The sequence below is a fragment of the Trachypithecus francoisi genome, unplaced genomic scaffold (assembly GCF_009764315.1).
Source record: "Trachypithecus francoisi isolate TF-2019V2 unplaced genomic scaffold, Tfra_2.0 Lachesis_group19, whole genome shotgun sequence".
NCBI lineage: Eukaryota > Metazoa > Chordata > Mammalia > Primates > Cercopithecidae > Trachypithecus > Trachypithecus francoisi.
The window spans coordinates 28,730,142-28,754,182 of NW_022681464.1; the positions used below are offsets into that span (position 1 = coordinate 28,730,142).

The following is a 24,041-nucleotide window of genomic DNA, read 5'->3' on the forward strand; positions in this document are numbered from 1 at the left end:
GGCCGAGACGGGCGGATCACGAGGTCAGGAGATCGAGACCATCCTGGCTAACACGGTGAAACCCCGTCTCTACTAAAAATACAAAAACTAGCCGGGCGAGGTGGCGGGCGCCTGTAGTCCCAGCTACTCGGGAGGCTGAGGCAGGAGAATGGCGTAAACCCGGGAGGCGGAGCTTGCAGTGAGCTGAGATCCGGCCACTGCGCTCCAGCCTGGGCGACAGAGCGAGACTCCGTCTCAAAAAAAAAAAAAAAAAAAAAAGACAAACCATCTTGTCTGCCAGTTTTATCTTTCTAAACAGTCTCCCAAGCATCTGTTCTGCTCCAATTTGAAATGCTTGCCCTCTACACCTGTTACACAGCTGTCATCCTTCCAACCAATCAAAATATTCTTTTCTCTCACCTTTTTCAGATCAGGTTTCTGCATCCCATTTCTTCCTCTCATCTAACTCCCTTGCTTTGTTGTGTCCTGGTAGCTTTCCGAAAGGTATGTATTTTGAGAACTTGTCTGAAAATGTTTGTTTTACACACACAACCTTGATTGACACATTGATAGAATTTGGTAGCATTTAATAGAATTTTAAGTGACACTTGTTTTCCTTGAGAATTTTGAAAGCATTCTTGTTCCATTGCCTTATTCTAGATTCCAGTGTTGCTAGTGACAAGTCTAACACCATTTTGATTCTTGATCCTCCCCATGTGATCTGTTTGTTTTTCTCCGACAACATATAGAACCTTTTCTTTATTACCAGTGTTCTGAAATGTCAAGACAATGTCCCGTGGTGTATTTATTTATTTTTATCCATTTTGCTAAGTACTCAGAGTGATCTCTTTAGATCTGGAAACTCATGTCCTTCAATTCCCTGAAATTTTCTTGAATTATATCATTAATGGTCTTCTTCATTTTGTTTTCTCACTTCTAACTGTCTGAAATTCCTATTACTTAGATGTCAAATCTCTTATATTAATCCCATTTCCTGGCTTTTGTTTCTCTTCAATTTTCCATCTTTTTGTTCTTTTGCTCTGCTTTCTAAGAATCACCTTAACTTATCTTCCAACTCATATACTGAGTTTTTCATTTGGTTACATTTTTCATTTGTAAAAGCATTTGTTTGTTTGTTTGTTTTTCTGATTTCTTGTCTTGTTATTAAATATAGGGCCTTTCCTCTTTTGGTGGAACCAAATTTTCTCTTTCTGAGGCTCTAACATATAGTTATTTTAACTTTTTGGTTTTACTTTGTTTTGTTTTTTCCCCACGTTCGTTGCCTTGCTTCTGTTCTGATAATCTATTGCCTTCTCTCTTGCCTTCCCTCTTCTGAGTCTACCTTTCCTGGATTTTATAGCAAACAACATCTTGCTTCTTGTTGGTATCTATGAAAAAACTTTCATTTCAGCTTTTATGATCTTTAAAGTTAGTTATCACTCCTTTGTCTGCATTCCATATTTATAAAACTTTGTGATGTCTCTCTTGTAAAATTCTCTCTTCCCTTATATATATGTTTTGTAATTGTATTTCTTTTCTAATTCCTTTCCTTTCATTTTAGAGGGGTTTGATGAGGGAGTAGAGATCAATGCATGAGTCCAATATGCCCCCATTTCACTAGAAAGTCTCTTCATTGATTAGTTAACTAAACTAACTAAAATTAACCAGCATATTGATAACACTAAAATTATCACTAATTATTTATAATTTTATAGTATCCTTAAAGTTTCACAATGCAGTTTTGTTTGTTTGTTTTTGCATGTTTTGTATTTTAAGATTGTTTTTCTGGAATGTTAATTTTTAGAGCTATATATTATTTCTGCTTTGATTTGCTGGCATTATTCTAGGCTTCTCTATATGTCTATATTTATTTCAGTAACTACCTTAGGCAGTTACTTTGAAATTTTAATATGAGCACTGTTTGGTGTGGCTTTTGAAAATGACTTAAGAGCTTCCTATAGGTTTCTTGTCAGTAGATATTTTTGCAGATTTAATTTGGTTTTATTTTCTAAACCAAGATTTCTGGATTAGGATCTCTGCTGTTTTAGTCCATGCTATTTCTCTATTAAATGGTTGCAGGCTAACCACACATGGGCTAGAATGTGAAACGAGAGGAAAGACAGGGAGCATATAGTAGAACTTAATAAATATTTGCAGTGATTGCTTGAAGCTAATAAGGAGTTCGTGGCTCACAAACTTTATCTATAAGAAACATATCATATTAATTTCAGAATATACACAGACATCTAGTGTTTATAGAGTTTTATGTTAGTCATTGAATTTTACTGTTGTATGGAAAGCAGTATTATTCTTTCTATAAAAGACACGCTACAATAACAACACATCAGATGCCTAGATAATATATGATGAAGGAAAAAAATCAATCTTCCAAATAGGTATTGATTGTTAATCATTAACAGAAATAGCTATGTCACATATCTGGCATAAGGAGGATTCTCTATGAATAGGATACTTCTAGAAGGATTTTATTGTTATGTGATGAGCAGAAGGGGGAATTTAGAAATAATGTAATATATAGGTGACAACATGTAAACACATTTTATCTAGATAATAACCAAAACAATTATATTTATATTTTATTATCTCACCATAAAAATATTATTTGAAAATATATTTAGACACTGTTTAATATTGAGCAATACCAAACATTTTGTATAAATTATTTTTCACAATAATTTGTTGCATAGATGTAGCCTTAACTATTTGACATTAAGTGCAGAAGTTGCTATTTTACTGTAAATATTTATATTTCAAAACCAGCTTGATCCATTCTGCTTTGTATTGTGGCTAATAATCTAATTTGAACTACTTTTTACTCATATGAAGTATGTGGAGAGATCAAAATGACTTTCTATCATTCTGTTGCCTATTAACTCTTAAATGCTGCTTGGCTGCACATTTTTGTTTACTTGTTTTTTTTTTTTTAGATCTTTTGAAAATATATGTAATGCTATGAAGCTTTTAAAAATCTTTGTCTCTGTCTCTTTCTCCTGCATTATATTGTTTTTGGAATATCTCACTATTTTCAGTCACAACACCCCACCAAACTCACTCAATTTTATGTACAATACTACATCCCCCGAAAGGCAATTTCTTCTGTTTAATCAACATGAAAAACTCATGTACTGTCATCATTGAAACAGAAAATGAAAATTTAAATTAGTATTGATTATATACATAGTACGCAAAATACCTTATTTTTATTTAAGCTTAAAGGACATATCTCACATATACTTTTTCTTTTCTGGCATTTCAAGCTAATGGGAGGGATACTATATTTCTCATCTTTCAGTTCCTTTCTTCAGAATCCTTTGGTCCTTTTTGATTTTCTCTCAGTATTTTCAACACTGACAAAATCAACTTTTCAGGCTCATCTTTTTTTCACTTTTATTTTTGGCCATATTTCATAGTTAACCCTCATTCTTACTGTTCCTTAAATCCTTTCCTTGTACTTCTTTATTACTGTATATTAAAACTTTGTTTTCATGGATATTGTGTGATAATATCCTATCTTAGTTTCTTAATCACATTTTTTTAATAATATGTTTCCTGCTTCATGATCTTTTCCTTTGAATTATTTTTTATATATCTTGTATTTTCATGTCATGTGAACTGAAAGAATCCCCCAAGGTTCTAACGTTGAACCTGCTTTATTCTCCCATTTTACCTGTGGATGCATTCAAGTTTAGCCACCATTTATATGGTGCTGATTCTCATAACACTATTTGTCCATTTAATCATGCTTGGATTATTGTATCTATTTCTGAGCCCTGGATTTACAAAAAGGCATTAACAAACTAGAATATGTCTGGGGAGGATGATTAAACTGATTGAATGCTCCTAAACCATGTCCCATACGAAATGACTGAAGGAATTGTGTATATTTATTGTTTATCCTGGAGTAAAAAAGATTAAGTGTAGACAGGATAATTGTTTTCAATAATTGGAAAGTCTTTCATGTAAAGGAGAAAACAGATTTGTTATGAGTTGTTTCAGAAAGCTCAACTAGAGCAACCTGTACAAATTATAAAGAGATAGGTTCAAATATTCTCTAATGAAGATCAGGTATTACATCTTACTCATTTTGGCTTTGCAACATTGTCTAGCACAGGACCTTAGTCATATTTGGGCCTAATAGGTGTTTATTGATTGATTTGAATTGGCATGAATTGAAAGACTAAATCTCTCTACCAGTAAAAATAGACTGTCTCTTGAAGTAAAAGTATCCACTCTTTCCACAAAGAATTATTGATTAGCTACAATGTAGCTGTCCCTGTGCTAAGCATCTGGAATATAAAGATATTAACATCTTAATATTGTAGATCATTTCTCTGGGCAAAGCATTCTTCTAAATATTTTACATGTACTAACTTATTTTGCAGCAGCCTCATATGGTAGGGGCTTTTATTATCCCCAATTTAGATGTAACTGAAGCACATAGAGGTTACTTTATTTTTTCTTTTAAGACAGAGTCTCACTCTGTTACCCAAGTTGAAGTGCAATGCTGTGACCTTGGCTCACTGAAACCTCTGCCTCCCAGGCTCAAGGAATTCTCGTGCTTCAGCCTCCTGAGTAGCTGGAATTACAGGAGCGCACTACCACGCCAGCTAATTTTTGTATTTTCAGTAGAGACAGGGTTTCACCATGTTGGCCAGGCTGGTCTCAAACCCCTGACCTGAAGTGATCCATCCGCCCCAGCCTCCCAAAGTGCTGGAATTATAGGCATGAGCCACCACACCCGACCACATAGAGGTTACTTAATGAGCTGTGTCACAGAGCTAGTAAGTGGTCAAGTTGTGATTTGAATTCAGGCAGTCAGGCTCCAGAATCTGCATAGAACCGCTGTAATAAACCTCCTCCGAGAACAAGGCAAGATGTGCATATAAACCAAGGGACAGAAAGATTTTTATATTGTACTATAATCTAGTATAGTTCTTTTCTGGTGATTCCCTGGCCAATGGCTAATCTGTCAACTTGAATGCCTGTGGCCTTCTTTTTTTTCAGTCAGCTTGCACACCGTGTCCGGGTGATCTTCCCCAAAAGCAAAGCTGATCATTCCACTCCTTTGTCCACAGCACAAATGTATTCATTCTTCTTGTCCACAGAACAAATGTGATCACCATAATTTAGACACCAAGGCCCTCTGTGGTCTGTCTCCATCCGTACCTCCTACCTTATCTCTCCCTGAACCCTGAATTTGACCATGTGCTTAAATGAGATTTCTTGTCGGAAAAGAAAACAAGGTTATTGTGAAAATTAAGTTAAATAATAGATATAAAATGCTTAGAGTAGTAGCACCAAGAATATAATAACTGCTTAAGAAATGTTAGCATATTTATTTTCATTTATTTCTGATTATTCTGCAAAAATTGCTGTACCCTAACTAGAGCTTATTTTTAGTTCCATCACTATACCTTAAAATTGTTTCATAATAAAATTGAGAAATAAAAATGTATTGGCTTGCCTAATTTACAGATTCAGAGGCAGGGTGGGTCTAGTTGGGATCCAGTGAGAGCTTTTCCTCTGTTTCTCTGCAGGTTTCTCAGCTTAGCCTCCTCTGTGTTGGCTTATTTTTCAGACTGGCTTTCATCAAGGCAGTCAGAGGGCTGCCAGCAACAGCAGGAACTACATGCTTTCTTATTCACAGTCACTAGGAGATAAAATATTACTTCCCATAACCATCCAACTGAGGCTCTGAGCTTCATTCTCAGATCACCTGCAAAACAATCACTGCAGCCTGGGAAACCCTGAGTCACCTGGTATAGTGGGTTGAATGGTGACCCCAAAAAGATATGTCCATTCTAACACCCAGAACCTGTGATTTTATTTGGCAAAAGAGTCTTTGCTGATGTAATTAAGGATCTCAAAATGAGATCGTGCTGGATTAGCTGGATGGGCCCTAAATCTAAGGACAAGTATCTTTATAAGATACAGGGCAGAAGAGAAGGCACACACACACACACACACACACAGAGAGAGAGAGAGAGAGAGAGAGAGAGAGAGAGAGAGAGACAGAGACAAAGGGAAAGCAAGAGAGAAGAAAAGGCCATGTGAAGTGGGAGGCTGAGACTAGATCTACGCAACCACATGCCTGGCGTCACCAGAAACCTAAAGAGGCAAGCAAGATTCTGTCCTTGCCTCCAAGGGGAGTGTGGCCCTAATCACACCTTGATTTCAGACATCTGGCCTCCAGAACTGTAAGATAATACATTTCTGTTGTTTTAAGCCACTGTATTTGTGGTAATTTATGTCTGCCACAGGAAACTAATGTAAGTTGTCATTCCTGAACCAACTATTTTGACAAGCAGCATAGGATTACACTGTTGGGATTACACTATTTCAGGCCCATTGCTGGAGCTGGAGGTGGGGGCAATCCATTCTAAACTGTGTAACTTCCACACAGAGGAGCAGAATGAATATTAGAGCAGCAACACAGCATCCACTTCGGTATCCTTTAATTCCACTTCCTGCTTGTAACCTGCTCATTTCTATTGGTTACAACACAATGGATCCCAGTCATGGTCTTTATTCAAGAGCTTTATTCAGCACTTCTTAGTTTACATGATTAATTATGACATAACTAAAACTTGATCATTTCATCTGAATTGCTAACTGACTTACCCAATCCATAGTTATCTTAGCTCATCAGACCCATCCCTCACTAACTCCTTCAAGTCATCTTAGATATGACCACACATATTACCATTTTTTTGTACCACCACAGACAAATCCCAGGACTCCAAAAAGTTTTTAAAGGGCTCCCTTTAAAATCTTCTATCTCTATTTTCGTTGGTTTCTTTAATAAAACATAATTTGAGTCCAGAGGTACCTTACATGTTACTTAATGCAATGATGATTCTCAACATATGTTGGTTAACATTGATCCTGTTGATGCTTAACTGGCATGTAAGTGCATGCTACATATTCTTGTGACTGTGTTTAAACAAATGTCAAATATAATGTTTTTCTTTCACCCAAATTTAATGCTTTGAAATTCTTTAAAACTTTGAAACCTTTAGAATGGGGAACAAGCAGACTTGAGGGATGGGATGAACAAATCATTTGGCAATAACCTCTGTGTTTCTCCAGTCTCTAATGCAGATGTGTACAACGGCCTTTGGTTTTAGCTTGTGCTGTCTTTAAAGATAGACTATTGTTGCTTAAAAAGAGAAAAAAAAAAAAGACTCTACACTGAATACTAGAATGTAAAATATGAGTTTAAAACTTTTTCTTCTAAAACAAAGAATATAAAGGCAAAGGCTTGTCTTGTTAAAAATTTTAATTATAATTAAATCTTAATCACAACAGCTAAAAGTAGAAGATACCTGTTAAATAAATTATAGAGAAAATCCAAGCAACAAGATGTATAAGGAAGCACCTATAAATTAGTGTCTAGAAAAAGGATATATTTCTGTGTTCTGTATGACAAAACACAGTGAATAGTTATTACAGGAATAGCCCATGAAACACTGTATCTGAGAAACCATTTGAAAAATATAGGAAAAAATCCCAGCAGGATTTAACCCATTCAAAGTGATTTTACTACTGTCTTCTTTCAGAATGATACTTTACAAATGGCATTGTACTGTGTTCATTTTCTTTGCTGCTATAACAGATTATCACAAATTTGGTGGCTTAAAACAATGCAAATGCATTATCTTACAGTTCCGTAAGTCAGAAGTCTGACAGGGGCTAAAATTAAGGTGTCAGCAGGACTGCAGTCCCTTCTATAGCTCTGGGTAGAATTTGTTTCCTTGTCTTTTTTAGCTGCTAGAGGCCACCTACATTCCCTGGCTCATGGTTCCCTTTCTTTATCCCCCAAATGAACAAAAGTGAGTCTAGTCCTTCTTAATATCACATCACTCTGACTTCCTCCTCTGCCCACTCTTCCATTCTTCAAGACTATGTGATTACATGGGGTCTACCCAGATAATCCAGCATGATCTCCCTATGTTAAGGTTTGCCTATTAGCAAACTTTACTCCATCTGCAAACTTAATTCTCCATTGCCATGTAATGTCACATATTCACAGGTTCCAGTGATTAGGAACTTTTGGGGGACTCATTATTCTGCTTGCCACATGTACCATTGCTTAATTCCTGGTCTTGGTAACTGTACTGTGCTTATGTGAGGTGTTATCCTTCGAGGAAAATGGATAAAAGGTATGCAGGGACTCTGCACTATTTTTACAACGTCTATGTAAGTCTAAAATTATCTCAAAATCAAAGTTTAAACAATCCCACTTTTTTGGAGAATTGAGTGAATGTATAGAAATGATTATAAAATTTCAGGAATTATACAATATTAAAATAGATTAAAATGGGGTTATTTAACTTCTAAACTAGTAAATGAAATAATAAATGATAAAGGTTACATTCTTTATATAGTAAATATTTACTATTTATGGTTGTTACACATTTTACAAAGACCTATGTGAGTATTATCTCAGTTTCTTTCCCTTTAAATAAACCAATGCCCACAATTGACTAAATATCATTAAACTACATACCACAGTTTAATTTTACTATGGTTGATAGAAACAATACATTTTCAAAACATTTATGTGCCTACCAAGCCTATCAAATGAAAATCTAAACCCCTTAAGCCAATTTATACTAAGGTGCTTTATAATAAATTTCATACTGTTTTTATAGTTTTCTAAAAGACCATCACATTCTGTTTTACTTAATATTTTGTAAAGCTGTTGGAAACATAGGGCAGATTTTATTGATCTGTTTTTACAGACAAAATTAGGATTGAAAAATTACATGAAGTTTTCTGGTCAAGAAAGACAAGTGTATTTATATTTGGGTATTCTAGTCTGCTCCCTAAACAAACCAAAGGCAGATCAAATTTAAAAATGAAAAAACAGGAAGACATAACCAGACTCAAAGTCAAGAACAGAAGTAAACTAACAAAAATGGTGAAGTGGGTTGAAATTGTAAGCCTGTTAGACTTTAAATTTGGAAGCTGCTGGAACAACTAGAAGATTAACTCCTAAGTTAGAGCTGGGAGGCAGGCTCACTGATTGAAGACAAAGACAGGGACTAAGGTACCAATCTATGCCCCAATGAGAAAGAAGATGGAAGTAAAAGAATGGTAGCAATCTCCACCTGGAGCTGCAGTGTTCAGAATGTGCTAGGCTTAGAGAAGCAGACTCAGACACAGACACAGACGCACTGGAAAACCAGCTAATCTCCAGTCTAACTCTCTTGTCTACAGTAGTACCAATGTCACTGTGGCTCAGGGGACACCAAGCCAACAATGGGAAAACAGCTATGAAAAAAAGCCCAAAGAGCATTTTGGAGATAACTGCCAAATTGTTTGATAAGGAAGAAAGTGATGAAGAGAAAAAGAAGATAAAGAGGAAGAAAAAAAAAAATCAAAAGCCTTTCACTAAAATGAATGTAAACATCAGATTTTAAAATAAATTAATGCTAAGAAAGGCCACAAAACTACAAGTAAAATTTAACTATTATATTGCAGTCTGACAAAAACTTAGAAATATATTTTAAATATGCAAAGAGATAAAAGATAATTTTCAATTAAAGGTATATAGCCTGAAAAGGAAAGAAAAATGAAACTTGAACAAGTGAATATGAAATAAGTAGGAATAGAATATTAGAAATAAAAAATATGGCATTAGGAAAAATACAACAGGCAAAATAAACACTAAGATATAAAGACAGAGAAATTGCTAAGTTGCAAAATGGCTCAGAAGAATTTGCCCAGATTACTGCTTAAGAAAAAAGGAACATTTGAAAATAAATGGCAGAGCAGTTGACAACTTTGTGAGGGATATTGAAAGGCGTCAACATTCAGTAAGAGTTTCAGAAAAATACAATGTAAAAAACAAACCAAAACTGAAAATAGTTTGTAAAGACAACTTCAGCAATCCCATTACTGGATATATACCCAGTAATATAAATCATTCTATCATAAAGACACAAGCACATGTTTGTTCATTGCAACACTATTCACAATAGCAAAGACATGGAATTGACTTAAATGCCCATCAGGGATACACTGGATAAAGAAAATGTGGTACGTCTATACCATGGAATACTATGCAACCATAAAAAATAATGAGATCATATCCTTTGTGGAAACGTGGATGGAGCTAGAGGCCATTATCCTTAGCAAACTAACCCAGGAACAGAAAACCAAATACAGCATGTTCTCAGTTATAAGTAGGTGCTCAGTGATGAGAACATGTGGACACAGAGGGGACCAGCAGACACTGGAGCCTATCAGAGGGTGGAGTTTGGGAGGATAGAGAGAGTCAGGAAAAATAACTAATGAGTACTAGGCTTAATACCTGGGTGACAAAATAATCTGTATGACAAACCCCTGTTACATGAGTTTGCTTATTTAACAAACCTGGATTTATACCCCTGAACTTAAAATAAGTTAAAAAAAAAAAAAAGAAATAGTACAGTATTGAATCAATAGAACAAAACAGTGTCCAGATAAATACACACATACGTAGGTGATCGCTGGAGGAGTTTACAGAGGAAGGAGTCACTGGGGAAAGAGGTTGAGGATAAGGTCGGACTGGGGAGGTGTTGATGGAGTTGCCTTTCACCGGAACCTGGAAAAGATAGTGGCAAAAGTGAGGACTCAAGCTTTTCAGAGACAGAGGCAAAGATGTGTGGGTGTGGACCAATGAAGGTAAACTTGTAAGGGATGGTAGTAAATGGAGGGTGTTCATCCCTGCTGGTCTCTGTTTACTCCGAGAGTGGGAAGGAGATAGAGGATGGTGCAGCTACTATGGAAGTGGGAGAAGGAGTGGGCTACGAACACTCATCTGGGAACAACAAGCCCCGGACTCCTGGTTTCTTTTCTGCTAAACTGCCTGCATCATTTGGTCCAAACCGATCTTCCCTCAGACCCACCACTCCTTCCCTAAAATCATAAATGTCTGCTAAACTGGGAAACTCATAATTTCCCTTACGTGAATTGCCTTCAGCAAGTAATCTATTGCTATACTTAAGTCCCAAATTACTTCCATTTGTAGCCATAAGTATTTAAAAAAATAATTTTTAAACTTTTGGAACAGGTGACAGAATGAAATGATTATATTTCTTTTCATAATTGTTAGAGATAAACAAAGATATGCAAATGAAAATATTTTTAACAAAGAAACATAGACCCTATCTTTTAGTATTTCTTCATATTTCTTCATTTGGAGGTTAGGACTAAGGATTTACAAATACAACTATAAAAAGTATCAATTACCTGTATTTTCTTATTGAAGCTCCAAATTCCATTCAATGCAACAAATTGTTAAGTACCTTTTAGGCTCAAGATATTGTGTTTATGGGAAGGGAGAAGAAGGAGTTGTACAAAATACAGGAAGCCTTTGGCTGTAGAAATGTATAATGCTCATACATAAAGCAGCATTATTCCAAGTAATTTCAATCTCCAGTAGTCTGCACTTTTTCCGCAGGCTTGGAGATAGATATATGATTTCCAAATAGGTGTGTTTTCCCATCACAGCTGACCTTCAGATTTGCTTAAAGCAATCCTGCTGCTCCTACCACCTCACCTTTGTTTAATGAGAGCCATTTCCTAACGCCAACGTTGGGTTAATGGACTGAGATGGGAGAAAATCAAACATATCTCTCCATTTTACACCAGATTGTCTTTCCGCCTTGTGGCTTTAATCACTCAATCCTACTCACATCTGCCATAATAACAATTATGGGTTTTCTACTGCTTTCTCACCCAGGAGGATATGTCAGAGGATAGCAACATCTCCTGAAGAAAGGAAGGGCAAATTCTTAATCTTTTTCCAGTGTAGTAGGTAATAATTTTCTTCTGCAAACCCCCAAGGAGTACTCCTTTTGGCTCTTACACCCACCATTCCCACAGGTTCATGGCTCTGCTTTGATTTACGAGTTTTCTTCTAGCCTTTTCTCTTCTGAGATAAGTTTTAATTACGTAGACAGATTGTAAAAGTCTCTTTCTTCTTGTAAACAACTATTTCTTTGTTAGTACTAGATTTTGTTTAACTGGTTTCCTCCTATCTGAATCTTATGTACCCAGAAATTATGTCTGTTCATTGTTTAATGGCAGCATCAAGAGAAGAGAAAGCTGGCTTCATTTCATAGCTTCCCTTGAGGGATTCAATTTGGAACACCTCAAATTGCAAATCTCCCTTAGGAACTGTTCTTTGTTACATATGTTTGGAAACCCATAATATTTTAGTTTAGATTCAATATAAGAGCAAAATATCACCCATCAAATAAGCAGCATGATAATACTCTCTACTCTTCTACTTATTTAAAAACTTTCTTTACTACCTGAATCAAGGAAATGCCTGAAATCCTCAAAAGCACTAGTGAAGTGTTAAACAGTTGCCCCTTCCTCAGAGAACTGGATTTGAGAAAGCATCTTAGGCAGCGCTGACAAATAACCCTTACCCTGGCCCCTTCCAGGTCAGAGCTAAAATATAAAGAAAATAAGTATTCAGACCGGGGCAGTGGCTCACGCCTGTAATCCCAGCACTTTGGGAGGCTGAGGCAGGCGGATTGCCTGAGTTCAGGAGTTCAAGACCAGCCTGGCCAACGTGGTGAAACTGAGTCTCTACTGAAAATACAAAAATTAGCTGGGCATGGCTCACAGCTGTAGTGCCAGCTACTGGGGAGGTTGAGGCAGGAAAATCGCTTGAACCTGGGAGGTGGAGGTTGCGGTGAGCCAAGATTGCAGCACTGCACTCTAGCCAGGGTGACAGAGCGAGACTCCATCTCAAAAACAAAAACAAAAAACAGAAGAGAAGTATTCACGACATGACATTTTTCTCATTCTGCATAAAAACTTTTAACTGTTTGGTGGTTTTTTTTTTTTCTAATCAAGAAATCATTTTAATTACTTAGTACATTCACTTCTAGTTCTGGCTTCTTATATTGTCTTTGAAGCCCATTGTGTGAGAATTGGTTTTTTATTTTGTGTTTTTTTTTTTTTTTTTTTTTTTTTGAGACAGGATCTTGCTGTGTTGCCCAGGGTGGAGTACAGTGGCACAGTCACAGCTCACTGCAGCCACAGCCTTTCAGGCTCAAGGGAAATGCCAGCCCCAAGGACTATAGAAATTCAGGGTTGACAGGAGGGCTCCCATTGAGTCATCGCATGTTTTGATTTCTGAGGTCACTTTTTGAACTCCTTTAAGAGATAAGGAATTCTATCACCACAAAGTTAAATGTGGTATCATGGATATCAGCTATAGTTTGGTTTTTGGTTTGTTTGTTTGTTTGTTTGTTTTTTATTTGAGACAGAGTCTCGCTCTGTTGTCTAGGCTGAAGTGCAGTGGCCTGATCATGGTTCACTGTAGCCTCCACCATCCTGGGCTCAAGTGATCCTCCCACCTGAGGCTCTCCACTAGCTGCGACTATAGGCACATGGCACCATGCTGGGCTAATTTTAAAATCTATTTTATTTTTTATAGAGACAGGGTGTCACCATGCTGCCCAGGCTGGTCTTGAACTCTTGAGATCAAGCAATCCTCCTGGCTTAGCCTTCCAAAGTGTTAGGATTATAGGCATGAGCCACCTCGCCAGCCCTAAAAATTGGTTTTGCCAAGAATACCTAAATATTATCCTGTAACCAGACAAGCAATTTCCCACAGCAGTTTTTAACTTTTAACTGGCACCCCATAAAACACCTCTTAAACAGGCGAAATAAATATTTTCCCTCAAAGACTCTCCTTAAAGATTTTGAGGCAATGGAATAGAAGAGATAACTTTTTGATGCAGCAATGTGCATGGTATCTTCACACTGAAGAAACATTTATTCAGCTCACCCAGAGGGGTTGTGTTCTGTGGCCAAGGAACAGAGCCAGGGTTTCTGGCCAGTGTTAGATACAAAGCCATGACCTTGGTCCCATTAGCCAGGCTGCTAACCAGGTGAGCTCACCAGGCAGGTTACTGCATACTTGTGTGGCAGTTCATTGGGAACAGGGAGTCTTTTTGTTTGTTTGTTTTTTCTATGTTTATTTTTATTTTATTTTACTTTAAGTTCCGGGATACTTGTGAGGAATGTGCAGGTTTGTTATATAGGTATACCTGTGCCATGGTGGTTTGCTGCATCTAGCAACCCATCATCTAGGATTTAAGTACCACATGCATTGGGGATTTGTCCAAATGCTCTCCCTCCCCTTGTCCCCATCCCCTGACAGGCCCTGGTGTGTGATGTTCCCCTCCCTGCATTCATGTGTTCTCACTGGGGAACAGGGATTCTTAATGTGGGTTTCAGTGAAGGTACATGAACACTTTGCCATTTTATGCAAGATTTTGTATGTGATTATACTTTTCTAAAGAGAGGACTCACATTTTCATCAGATTCTCAAAAATGGATGTGATTTTTTTTTAAATAAAAAGTTAAGATTATATTAAACAAGATTGTTCTAAAAGAAAGTCTTTTCAGTATTTTTTAAAAAATAAAATAGCTCTTTATTACTGAGGTAGATTTCTGTAATCTGAAGTAGATTTCAGTGATTTCATGTTATTGTGGGAGGGGTCCTTGAACCCTGACGTTTTAATATTTTTCTTTTTATTCCTCTGAAGGATTTTAAATATGCCCTTTAAATTGGAGAAATCTGTTACTTTATATGAGAGAAAAATGATAGAGTACACCTTCCATTTTTGAACTTTATATATTCTTAACACAGGAGGTGATTTTTCCTTACATTTTACAAACATGTTTTTCAAAACCCATCCTTTAACAACCCATTCTGTTATTCTTCCTACTCGCAATTATTTTAAGTTATCCCAAACCTTACTTTACACTTTACAATATAGGAGGACTTAAGTCTGGGCAGACTTTGCCTAACTAAATGTTAGGATGTTACTTATAAACTGTAGGATAATACATTCCTTAGATAAGATAAAAGTATGCAATAGAAAATTGCCATTCTAAGAACACCTACCACAGTCCTTTCTGTTTTCAGAGCATTGGTGTGCGCATTAAGTCTTCAGCGTTGTTGAGATACTGCGTATTTATACCATATTTGAGAATTAATGTTAGCAGACATGTACAATGTAGATTTCTTTTTAAAATTCTAGGTTACTTTATGGAATGGGCCCTTAGAGAACAAGAAAAGACTGAAGTTTTACAGGAAGACAAATCATGTGGTCTTCAGAATCTGAAATGAGGAGAAATGCAGCCATTTGAAATGGTCATGAACCCCAAACAAGTCTTCCTCTCTGTGCTGATATTTGGAGTAGCTGGACTACTCCTCTTCATGTATTTGCAAGTCTGGATTGAAGAACAACATGCAGGTAACACACATGCTTTTTCTTCTCTTTTAATTGTAACAATAATAGCCATTTTAAATTAGTTGTGATGCTTGTTAATATATTAAGAATCACAATATTTTCAACAACAAAAAATGAATCATAAGCTAAAATTGCCAGCTCCTAAAAGGAAGGAAAATTCTACAACTCTGGGAGGCATTTGTTTGGTGGCTTAACAATGGGAATTTTTGTTATCTCAGTGGGGAATAGCAGTGCTCCCATAGTCCAGAGAGAACTGCTTGTAGAGAATTTGTCTTCAAAAGTATAGCATTTGTCCTACTTCTCGTCTGTCCGTGGAGCATCAGGCATAAGCCTAAAAGGAGGTGAATGTACAGCAGGCTGTCCTTTAATTCCTTCTTAATTTATGTTGATACTCAAAATTGGTATAAATATCATTTAATACCTTTATTATAAACGAGGAGTTGACAAATCTTTTCTATAAAGGACTAGGTCATAAATATTTTACTCTTAGCAGGCCATACCATCTCTACCACAACTACTCAACTCTGATAATATATCAAGAAACGGCCATAGATTACATGTAAACAAATGGATCAGGCTGTGTTCCAATAAAACTTTATTTACAAAAACAGCTGGTGGGCCAGATTTGGTCCACTGGCAATAGTTTACTGATCCCTGCTGTGCTCATCTTGTACTTTTGTTTTTTCAATTTGCAATTGCTGCACACTGGAGGCACTAAATTACTGTTAAAAATGATTATATTTATAATGATATAGTATTATTAAAGTAAAAGACTTAGAATATCATAGAAACTTATACATACAGTTCTTGTGACGTTCTGATGGTTTCCACTGGTAGAAATAGACTATGGCTTATGACTGTTAAGGATAATAAAGTAAGAAACAGAAGAATGATTTCTTGATTGTCTCCAATTGTGGCCCATTTTCAAGTTATTCTAGATATAAAACCCTTTAGAATCTTCTCCAAAAGACAATGTAATACTGAGTTACAACTATGATTATTTTAAAAATTGTTTCCATTTTTAAATTCCTTTCTTTGGTTTATCCTCATACTTTTTTTTTTTTTTCTTGAGACAAGATTTTACTCCTGTCACCCAGGCTGGAGTGCAATAGCATGATCTTGGCTCACTGCCACCTCCACCTCCCAGGTTCAAATGATTCTTCTGCCTCAGCCTCCTAAGTAGCTGGGTCTACGGGCACACACCACTGGACCCGGCTAATTTTTGTGTTTTTTGTAGAGACAGGGTTTCATCATGTTGACCAGGCTGATCTTGAACTCCTGAGCTCAAGTGATTCACCTGCCTTGGCCTCCCAAAGTTCTGAGATTGGGATTACAGGCATGAGCCACCACCCCTGGCCAACGCTTTTGATGTATTTAATTTATATAGTAACCTTTGTGAAAAGAGATTGCATATAATGATTTTCTGGAGAATATGGAACATATTGTCAAAATATATTCTTAATTCCCTTTACAATTTACATAAACTATTATGCCGACTTTTCTATACTACTGAAATAATTTATCGTAATATCATATTTAATGAAATCACCTGTAGTAAAATATATAGGCTAATTCTTCCTGAAATATAACCCTTAGCATAGATCCTGTAACATAGTAAGCCTTCAGTAGGTGTTTGTTGAATGAATGCATGAATGAATTAATGAATTAATGGATTGAAAATTCACTGAAGACTATAGACCGAAATACAGCAAAGGAGGAAGAAAGAGAAAGATCTCATTGCTGCGAGTTTTGCTAATATCATGGTCTCATAACAAATTTCACAAAAAGACTATCACAGCAAGATTTTAAAACTTAAGGGAAAATATATTCATATATATAGACTACTATTTGGCAGAAATGTGTTTAGTCTGTCACTAAGAAATTATATATCTAAGGAAACAGGTTAATAATACCATACATATAAAATGTAGTTTACCAAATGTGTCCATAAGCATTAATAGCTACCATTTATGGAGAGCTTAATAAGTGCCAAATGTTTACATAAATTTTCTGTAATCTTCATATCTTACTAGGTGAGTATCATTCTAAATTTACAGATGAGGAAAATGATACTTCAGAGGGTTTAGGGGCAAATCCAAGGCCTTGCATGTCCTTGGTGCAGAGGGGAAAGCCCGGATTTGAATCCAGGTTGTACTGCTACGAGGTCCACGCCTCTGCTCAATGTATCACCTCCATGAAGGAAAAAGGTGAATATTATTATTTCTCTATAGCACAGATGAAGCAAAGAAGACTCAGAAAGTTTAAATGACTTAACCTGTAGCTGCAAAGTTACACGTTTTTGAAGTGTAACCCATACCTAGGTTTTCCTAATTCTTGGAATCCCTAAAAGAGTCTCCTAACCAAAACACTGGATTATGTAGACATATAATTAAAAATGCAGTAGCATCAGTACAGATGTTTTAAAATCACTGAAATTGGTCAATTAAATGACACACAGATGTGTAAACTCTTCTACAAGGTTAAATCTTGAGTTCATAATTTTCCCAAGTGTTGGAAAATTATTTTTCTTGGTTAAGATTGACTGATAAAACACTTACCACTTATTCTGTTAAATTTTGTTTGTAATGTTGCTAGAAGTGCTTTTCCCTGATTCTTGATGTATTTTAAATGAATTATGTAATATTTCATAAGCTACTCATGACAAAAAGCATAAATGTAAAAGTCAAGAGTCCTGTGGGTAACTATTTCTCTGGAGAAAAACTGTAATATTCTTCAGGAAGACTTTCATCTGAAGTTCTGCCTTACACTAGGTTAGTGCTGTGGGTTGAAATTCTGCAGTTTTCTAGGTAGGCAGACATTTATGGTTTTTTGTGTTTTTTTTTTTTTTTAATTTTTGTATATGTGTTTCAAGTAACATTAGGAGCATTAGGCATTTTTAAAGGCAATCTCTTTTTAAATAAATATATGAATATGTGCTTTGATGTTAAGTTTAAAAAAGTGGAAAATCTGTCTTTTGGACACTTTAGAACTGTCACTCAAAGAAACTTTCAAAGATGAGCTGGTTTGGTTCCTAGACTTTCTATAAGTAATGCTGGTTTTAAAATCTAAATGGCTTTGATCTCACATATATTTCAGTTATATATGAGAACTCTTAGGTTTTCTTCCTGTCTTTTATTTGAGGCCTTTCAAATCTAAGATATGGACTATTTTCTAAGCCTCCCTGGTTTTCTTGGGTTTTTTGTATTAAAATAAAATACTTTAGAATTGAAAAAATCTGAAATATGCTCTGATATACTGGTAAAGGATTATGAAAACAGATTTTTTGGAAGTAAAGAGAAGCTCTATGACAGAGAAATTAAAATCTATCCAATTATGCAATAGAGTTCCATAATATCAGCTACTTTTTCAATATCACTATCAATTAATTTATCCATTTCCTAGTGCTAATTTGCAGTATGTTGATATGTTATCACAAATTTTATTTTATGTTTTTTTTTCATAGTTGTTAACGGTACAAACTTTTCATTCAGAAGGATCTTGAAATCTCAGATCTGTTTGTTAGCTTTGTAACCCTGTAAAATTTCTTTGCCTCGCTAAGCCTCAGTTTCCTTATCTGTAAAATGAGGATAGTCATATTTTCCACATAGGGTTGCAGTGAAGATTAAAGGAGACAAAGCTTGCAAAGCACTCAGCATGGTGCCTGGTAAACAGTAATGCACAACGAACATGAGCTGTTATTATTATCCTGGAAATGACGCAGAACACCTGCAAACTTGCTTTTTCTGAGTTGCCAGAATTAAAACTCAGCCACAATTCAGGAAAACTTAATTGTGCCCAAGCTTGTGTCTTGACTGATTAAGGTTAAAAAACAAAAAAAAAGAAAATTGAAGGCTTAGATCCAACTTTGGTTAAATTAGTTGGGAGAAGCTAATTGGCACAGAGCCATTCTGGTTCCCAATGTAGAAGCTGGCAGGAGAAGGATAGAATTGAGTGCATAGACAGAGGTCGTTGTCCAGGGGCATCTCGTGTCCATACAAGCTGCCTCCACGGGCAGAGGAATCACTCATCTAGCAGTATTTCTTGAAGACTTAACAATTGGATGTGCCGAGCACCATGGTGAATACAGGCATATAATAGCGAGCCAGATATAATCCTTTTTCTCAAGGAGACTACAGTCAAATGAATTGTAAGGGAGAAAATGGTCCTGAGTCCAGGCCAAGCCACTGGGACAAAAGGAGGAGTCCTCTGTGACAGAAAAGGGATAGGCCATCCGTTATGGGACAAACTAATGAGTTGGGGGCAGAAGAAGCAGTGTAGTCAGTTGTCAGGGATAGAATTGCTGACCAGATAGAAGCACTAGAAGGAGGGGAGTGGAGGCTGGGCAGATGAGAGCGTGCAGAGGACCCAGAGGACCAGAGGAGGGCAGAGAGCTGTGGGTATGAGGCAGCAGTGATGAGGGTTGGTTAGGATAAATCACAAGGATGGCTTGTTGTTTATTTTTCCCCCAGCTACTGTTTAAATTTGCAATGTGGCACTCTTTATCTAGTTAGACTCTCACTGCTAAATGGAACTCATACCAAAAGGCAGGGAGTGTCACTGTTTCATGTGTGCCATAAGACAGCGTTGAGACCCTCTAACGACAGAGTCACCATCACAGCTTTAGATAAGAATTCAAAGATCCTCTTGAACCCACCTGTTTTTTAAAAATACAAATTGGATTACATCACTCCCACGTTTAAAACTTTTCAGTCATATCTCATTTCCTTTAACAAAAACTTCTCCCCAGGGCCCACAGCTGTGTGAGCTGTAGCCACCGCCTGCCTCCTCAGCATCATTCTCCATTCACTCACCATGCTTCCGGAGCCACCTCTCTTCCTCTGCTAAACCAAGCCCTTTGCTGACTGGATGTGCTCACAGTTTCAGGAGCCTGGGATCCCTGCTGTTATCTCACCTGTCAGGGCTTGGCTCAGATGTCACCTTCTTTGATCACCCCCACAGTCAATCAGTGCCTCTCTCTCTCTCCCTCTCCCCCTCTCTCTCTCTCTCTCTCTCTCTCTCTCTCTCTCTCTCTCTCTCTCTCTATATATATATATATATATATATATATACACACACACACATATAAATAAATCAATATATATAGATTATATAATTGTGCATATAAATAAATATAATGAATTATATGAGTCAATATAATTAAGATAATAAATTATCTATTGATTATATGTATAAATCAATCTGTACATCTTATTCATTTTCTTCAGAGAAATTATCACAATCAGCAATTGTCTCCTTAATTATTTGTTGACTTATTAATTGTCTGTATCCTTTCCTATTTTGTGAACTCTGTATGGACAGAGAGCTTGTCTGACTTCCCTCAGCATCCCCTTTTCATAGCATGAAACCTAATATGTGACAGGTGGTCAACAGTATTGTGTGTGGGTGGATAAATAATACTTTGCTTGGTTTTCCAGTATCCCCGTCTAATGATCACACAGACTGTGTTTGAAGACTCCTGGGGACAAAAAATTCACTCCTTCCCAAGGTATCCACTCATCTTACAGCAACTTCCTCAGAAAGCTCCATATATTCAGCAAGAACTTGCATTTTAACTTCTGCTTAACAATTTGCCCTACCTGTATCCCTGACACTTCATGAGGCTCATCCTCCTTTCATAGCATAATCTGATCATGTTCATGGAGAATGAAACCCCAAATTTTTGAGACACATTTTCGCTCTGTCATCCAGACTTCTTAACCATTTCATGAAGAAGACAATCTGGTCACTCTTGCCTGGACCATGACATCTACTATATAATTCCGTTTAAAACATGATGTTACTATTCCCGTGTGTAACTTGTATTAGAAATACGCATGTGTAACAACACTTTCTATCAAGTAATGAAAAGTTATATACACATATTTTAAAATATACAAAGCAGTAAAAATCAATACAGATCCCATCTAATAGTTTACATTATATATTTTCCTGAGATTTTCCAGAGTCAAGTTTAGTTTCAGCCATTCCAAACTGAAATCATTTCCTCAATGTAGCCTACATGACAAAAATCTGTCCAAATAACTTCTAAGCATTTCTATCTAGGACCAATCATTTTTTAGCTATTTATTGATGACAATTTTACATGTTTACTTAAAACCCAGAAACTTCTTTAAAAACTTCATAAAACTTTTGTTTGAAAACAAGAATGGCAGCCTTATAGTTTCAGCAGTTATTAGGTCCCAGGCAATGCTCTAAACACATCCCACCCATTATCTCATTTAATCCCACAACAAGTCTGAGACAGGTACCATTAGTATTCCCATTTTTCAAGACAAGAAAACTGAGGCTAAGCAAATAAGAAACCAGAAGTCTGATTCAAGCAGCCTCATTCTAGGACTCCAACTAAGCCACCCTGCAGTGTGCAGAGATGGCGAGCATTGTAGAGTCTTGCTAAGAGAAGGCACTAGAGAAAGACACAGTGCACTGACCAGGCAATGGGCTGCCTGGGCAGTCACTCCAGATGCAGAATGACTCTCCATGCTTCCAGACCACACCACGCTCCTGGGATGCCTCGCTGTGCAACAGTAGGTCATCACGTGTATCATGGTTGGGCAACCTTTCCTGGGTTCCTGTGAAGCCTGATCTCTTATTTCCACAAGTGAGCCTTCTCCATTGCTCTGGATAAACTATGGTATCTCCCTTTCTTGCCCCTCAAAAGCCTAACACTCAAGTAAACTGAAAAATATTATCCAATCCAATAGTGGTTCTCAAACTTTAATGTACATCAGCATCCCCTGAAGGTTTGATTAGTACAGACTATTGGGCTCCACCCTCAGAGTTACAGATTCACTAGAACTGGGATGGGCCCAAGAGTTTGCATTTCCAACAAGATTTCTGTGGACCCTGATGCTGCAGATCCAGGGATTATATTTTGAGATCCAGAGTCTCTGTACCCAAAAGGTGGAAAGCAGCAGAAGCAACAGCGTCACATGAGAGCTGTTAGAATTGCAGACCCTCAGCACCCACACAGGCCTGCTAAATGGGAATCTGCATTTTAATAAGAATCTCAGGTGCTTGCTGCACATGGTAAAGTGAGAAAAGTACAGTTAGATCATGGTTCTCACCAGCTGCTTGAGAAAGACCAGACGTTTTAGGAACACATGCCTTGGTCCACACCCTGACATATTGATTTTGGTTCCTGGCCTCCTCCCCAGAGATGCTAATTTGCCAGGCCGGGAATGTGGCCCTGATATGGGGAGTTTTAAAATCTCTCCAGGTGATTTTAATATTCAGCCAAGGTTATGAACCACTGACCCAGAAGTACTGACTTTGGCTGATTTATTGGCACTTCCTCTTAACCTCTCTCATCTACAAGGCATGCGCTAGAAGAAAAAAGAGTGGTCACTGTAATACTCTTATTAAGCTGACAGAAGAGGAGAAAGACTGTAAACAGTATGTCTGAGGTCTGCATTTTCACCAAGACAGACTTCAAGCTATAAAAAGTTGAACAATAAAATGAGGCCAACAAAGTGAAATTATTTCTAAACCCAGCAAATATTACTGCAGTATGGATCAGCTGACCCAGCCAAGGAGTCAGACAGAAAAATATACTCTTCCCAAACAAGTGTTTGTTCTCCATATGAAATGGCTCACTACTGCTACCTTTCCTTCTAAAGCACTTTTTTGTCCCTTGTTTTGTGTTATTTTTTAAATTTTTTAATTAACAAGTAAAAATTGTATACACTTATGGTACACAACATGATGTCTTAATATGTGTATACCCTGCAGAACGGTCAAATCAAGCCACTTAACATATGCATAATCTCACATACTTATTTTTTTTGTGGTAAAACCCACTTAAAATCTCCACTCTTAGCAATTTGAAAATATACAGTACAATATATTGTTATTAACTAGAGCCAGCATAGTGTACAATAGATGTCTTGATGTAACTGTCTCTAACTGAAATGTTTTGTTTTCTGACCATCTCCCCAGAACTCAGAAACTTTTAAAAGTTTTCTTGTATACTTCTAGTTAGATGTTTTTCCTGACTTCTACCAGTTTCTTTCTGATTCATGCCAAATAAGTACAATGTCTGAATTTAGGATTCAGCATTAACATCTAAGGTCAATACTTTAGCTATGAATTATCATTGCTAGCCTACAAGAGAATTATATAAATATAACCCCACCTTTTTAAAACTCATTGTCACCAATCCATGCTCTGTAGGACTCTGGTCCTGAACACATTTTGCCTGAAAATACTTTTATTTGGTCAGTGATGTGACCGTTCGGTAGGTCAAGGTTCTATTCAAATCCTACATGCTACTATCAGTGTGAAGTTGGCCAAAATAGATGGTGACTTGTACTAGTTTTTGTTTGTTTTTGTTTTGTTTTGTTTTGTTTAAGCATATAAACATCAGTAGTCCTGGCTGTATTTCAACCCTCTCAATTTGCATGAAAATGAAAAGTAGTAGCTGCAAGCTTCCGATTTCAGGCAAAGTAAAGCCACCTTATTGCTTTTCCTCAGATAATTGATTCTGGTCTGTGCATCTGGTGTTTCTAAGGAGACTTCATCTTGCTTTTTTTTTCAGACTAAGTACACTTTCTCTCTCTACACTGAAGCATATTTTTGGCACGTAAAGTTTTGTTTCTAGACTGGACTGATACAATTATTTTCCCCTGAACCTCTCTGATGAGAGAGTCTATTATTTTCCTCTAAAAAGCAGATCGTATATCCTGATTGTGATGTTGCTGTTTTGAAATTACATTTTCTTTCAGGTTATCTTTGTATACCTGAACTAGAACA

The 24,041-nt window shown here is 36.7% G+C and overlaps 1 protein-coding gene and 1 long non-coding RNA gene across 2 annotated transcripts in view; one reads left to right on the top strand and one right to left on the bottom strand.

Annotated features, from left to right (window-relative positions):
* LOC117064030 overlaps positions 1–24,041 on the bottom strand; it is a 280,930-nt gene that overhangs the window by 25,305 nt on the left and 231,584 nt on the right. The window contains exon 2 of the long non-coding RNA XR_004429227.1: positions 10,511–10,591. This is a non-coding gene — a long non-coding RNA (uncharacterized LOC117064030). The remainder of the gene's footprint in view (positions 1–10,510; positions 10,592–24,041) is intronic.
* The window catches only part of CHST9 (carbohydrate sulfotransferase 9), a 284,816-nt gene that overhangs the window by 20,027 nt on the left and 240,748 nt on the right, over positions 1–24,041 (top strand). The window contains exon 2 of the mRNA XM_033178073.1: positions 15,060–15,275. Within this exon, the coding sequence (XP_033033964.1) occupies positions 15,155–15,275 (121 nt within the window). The 5' untranslated portion in view covers positions 15,060–15,154. The remainder of the gene's footprint in view (positions 1–15,059; positions 15,276–24,041) is intronic.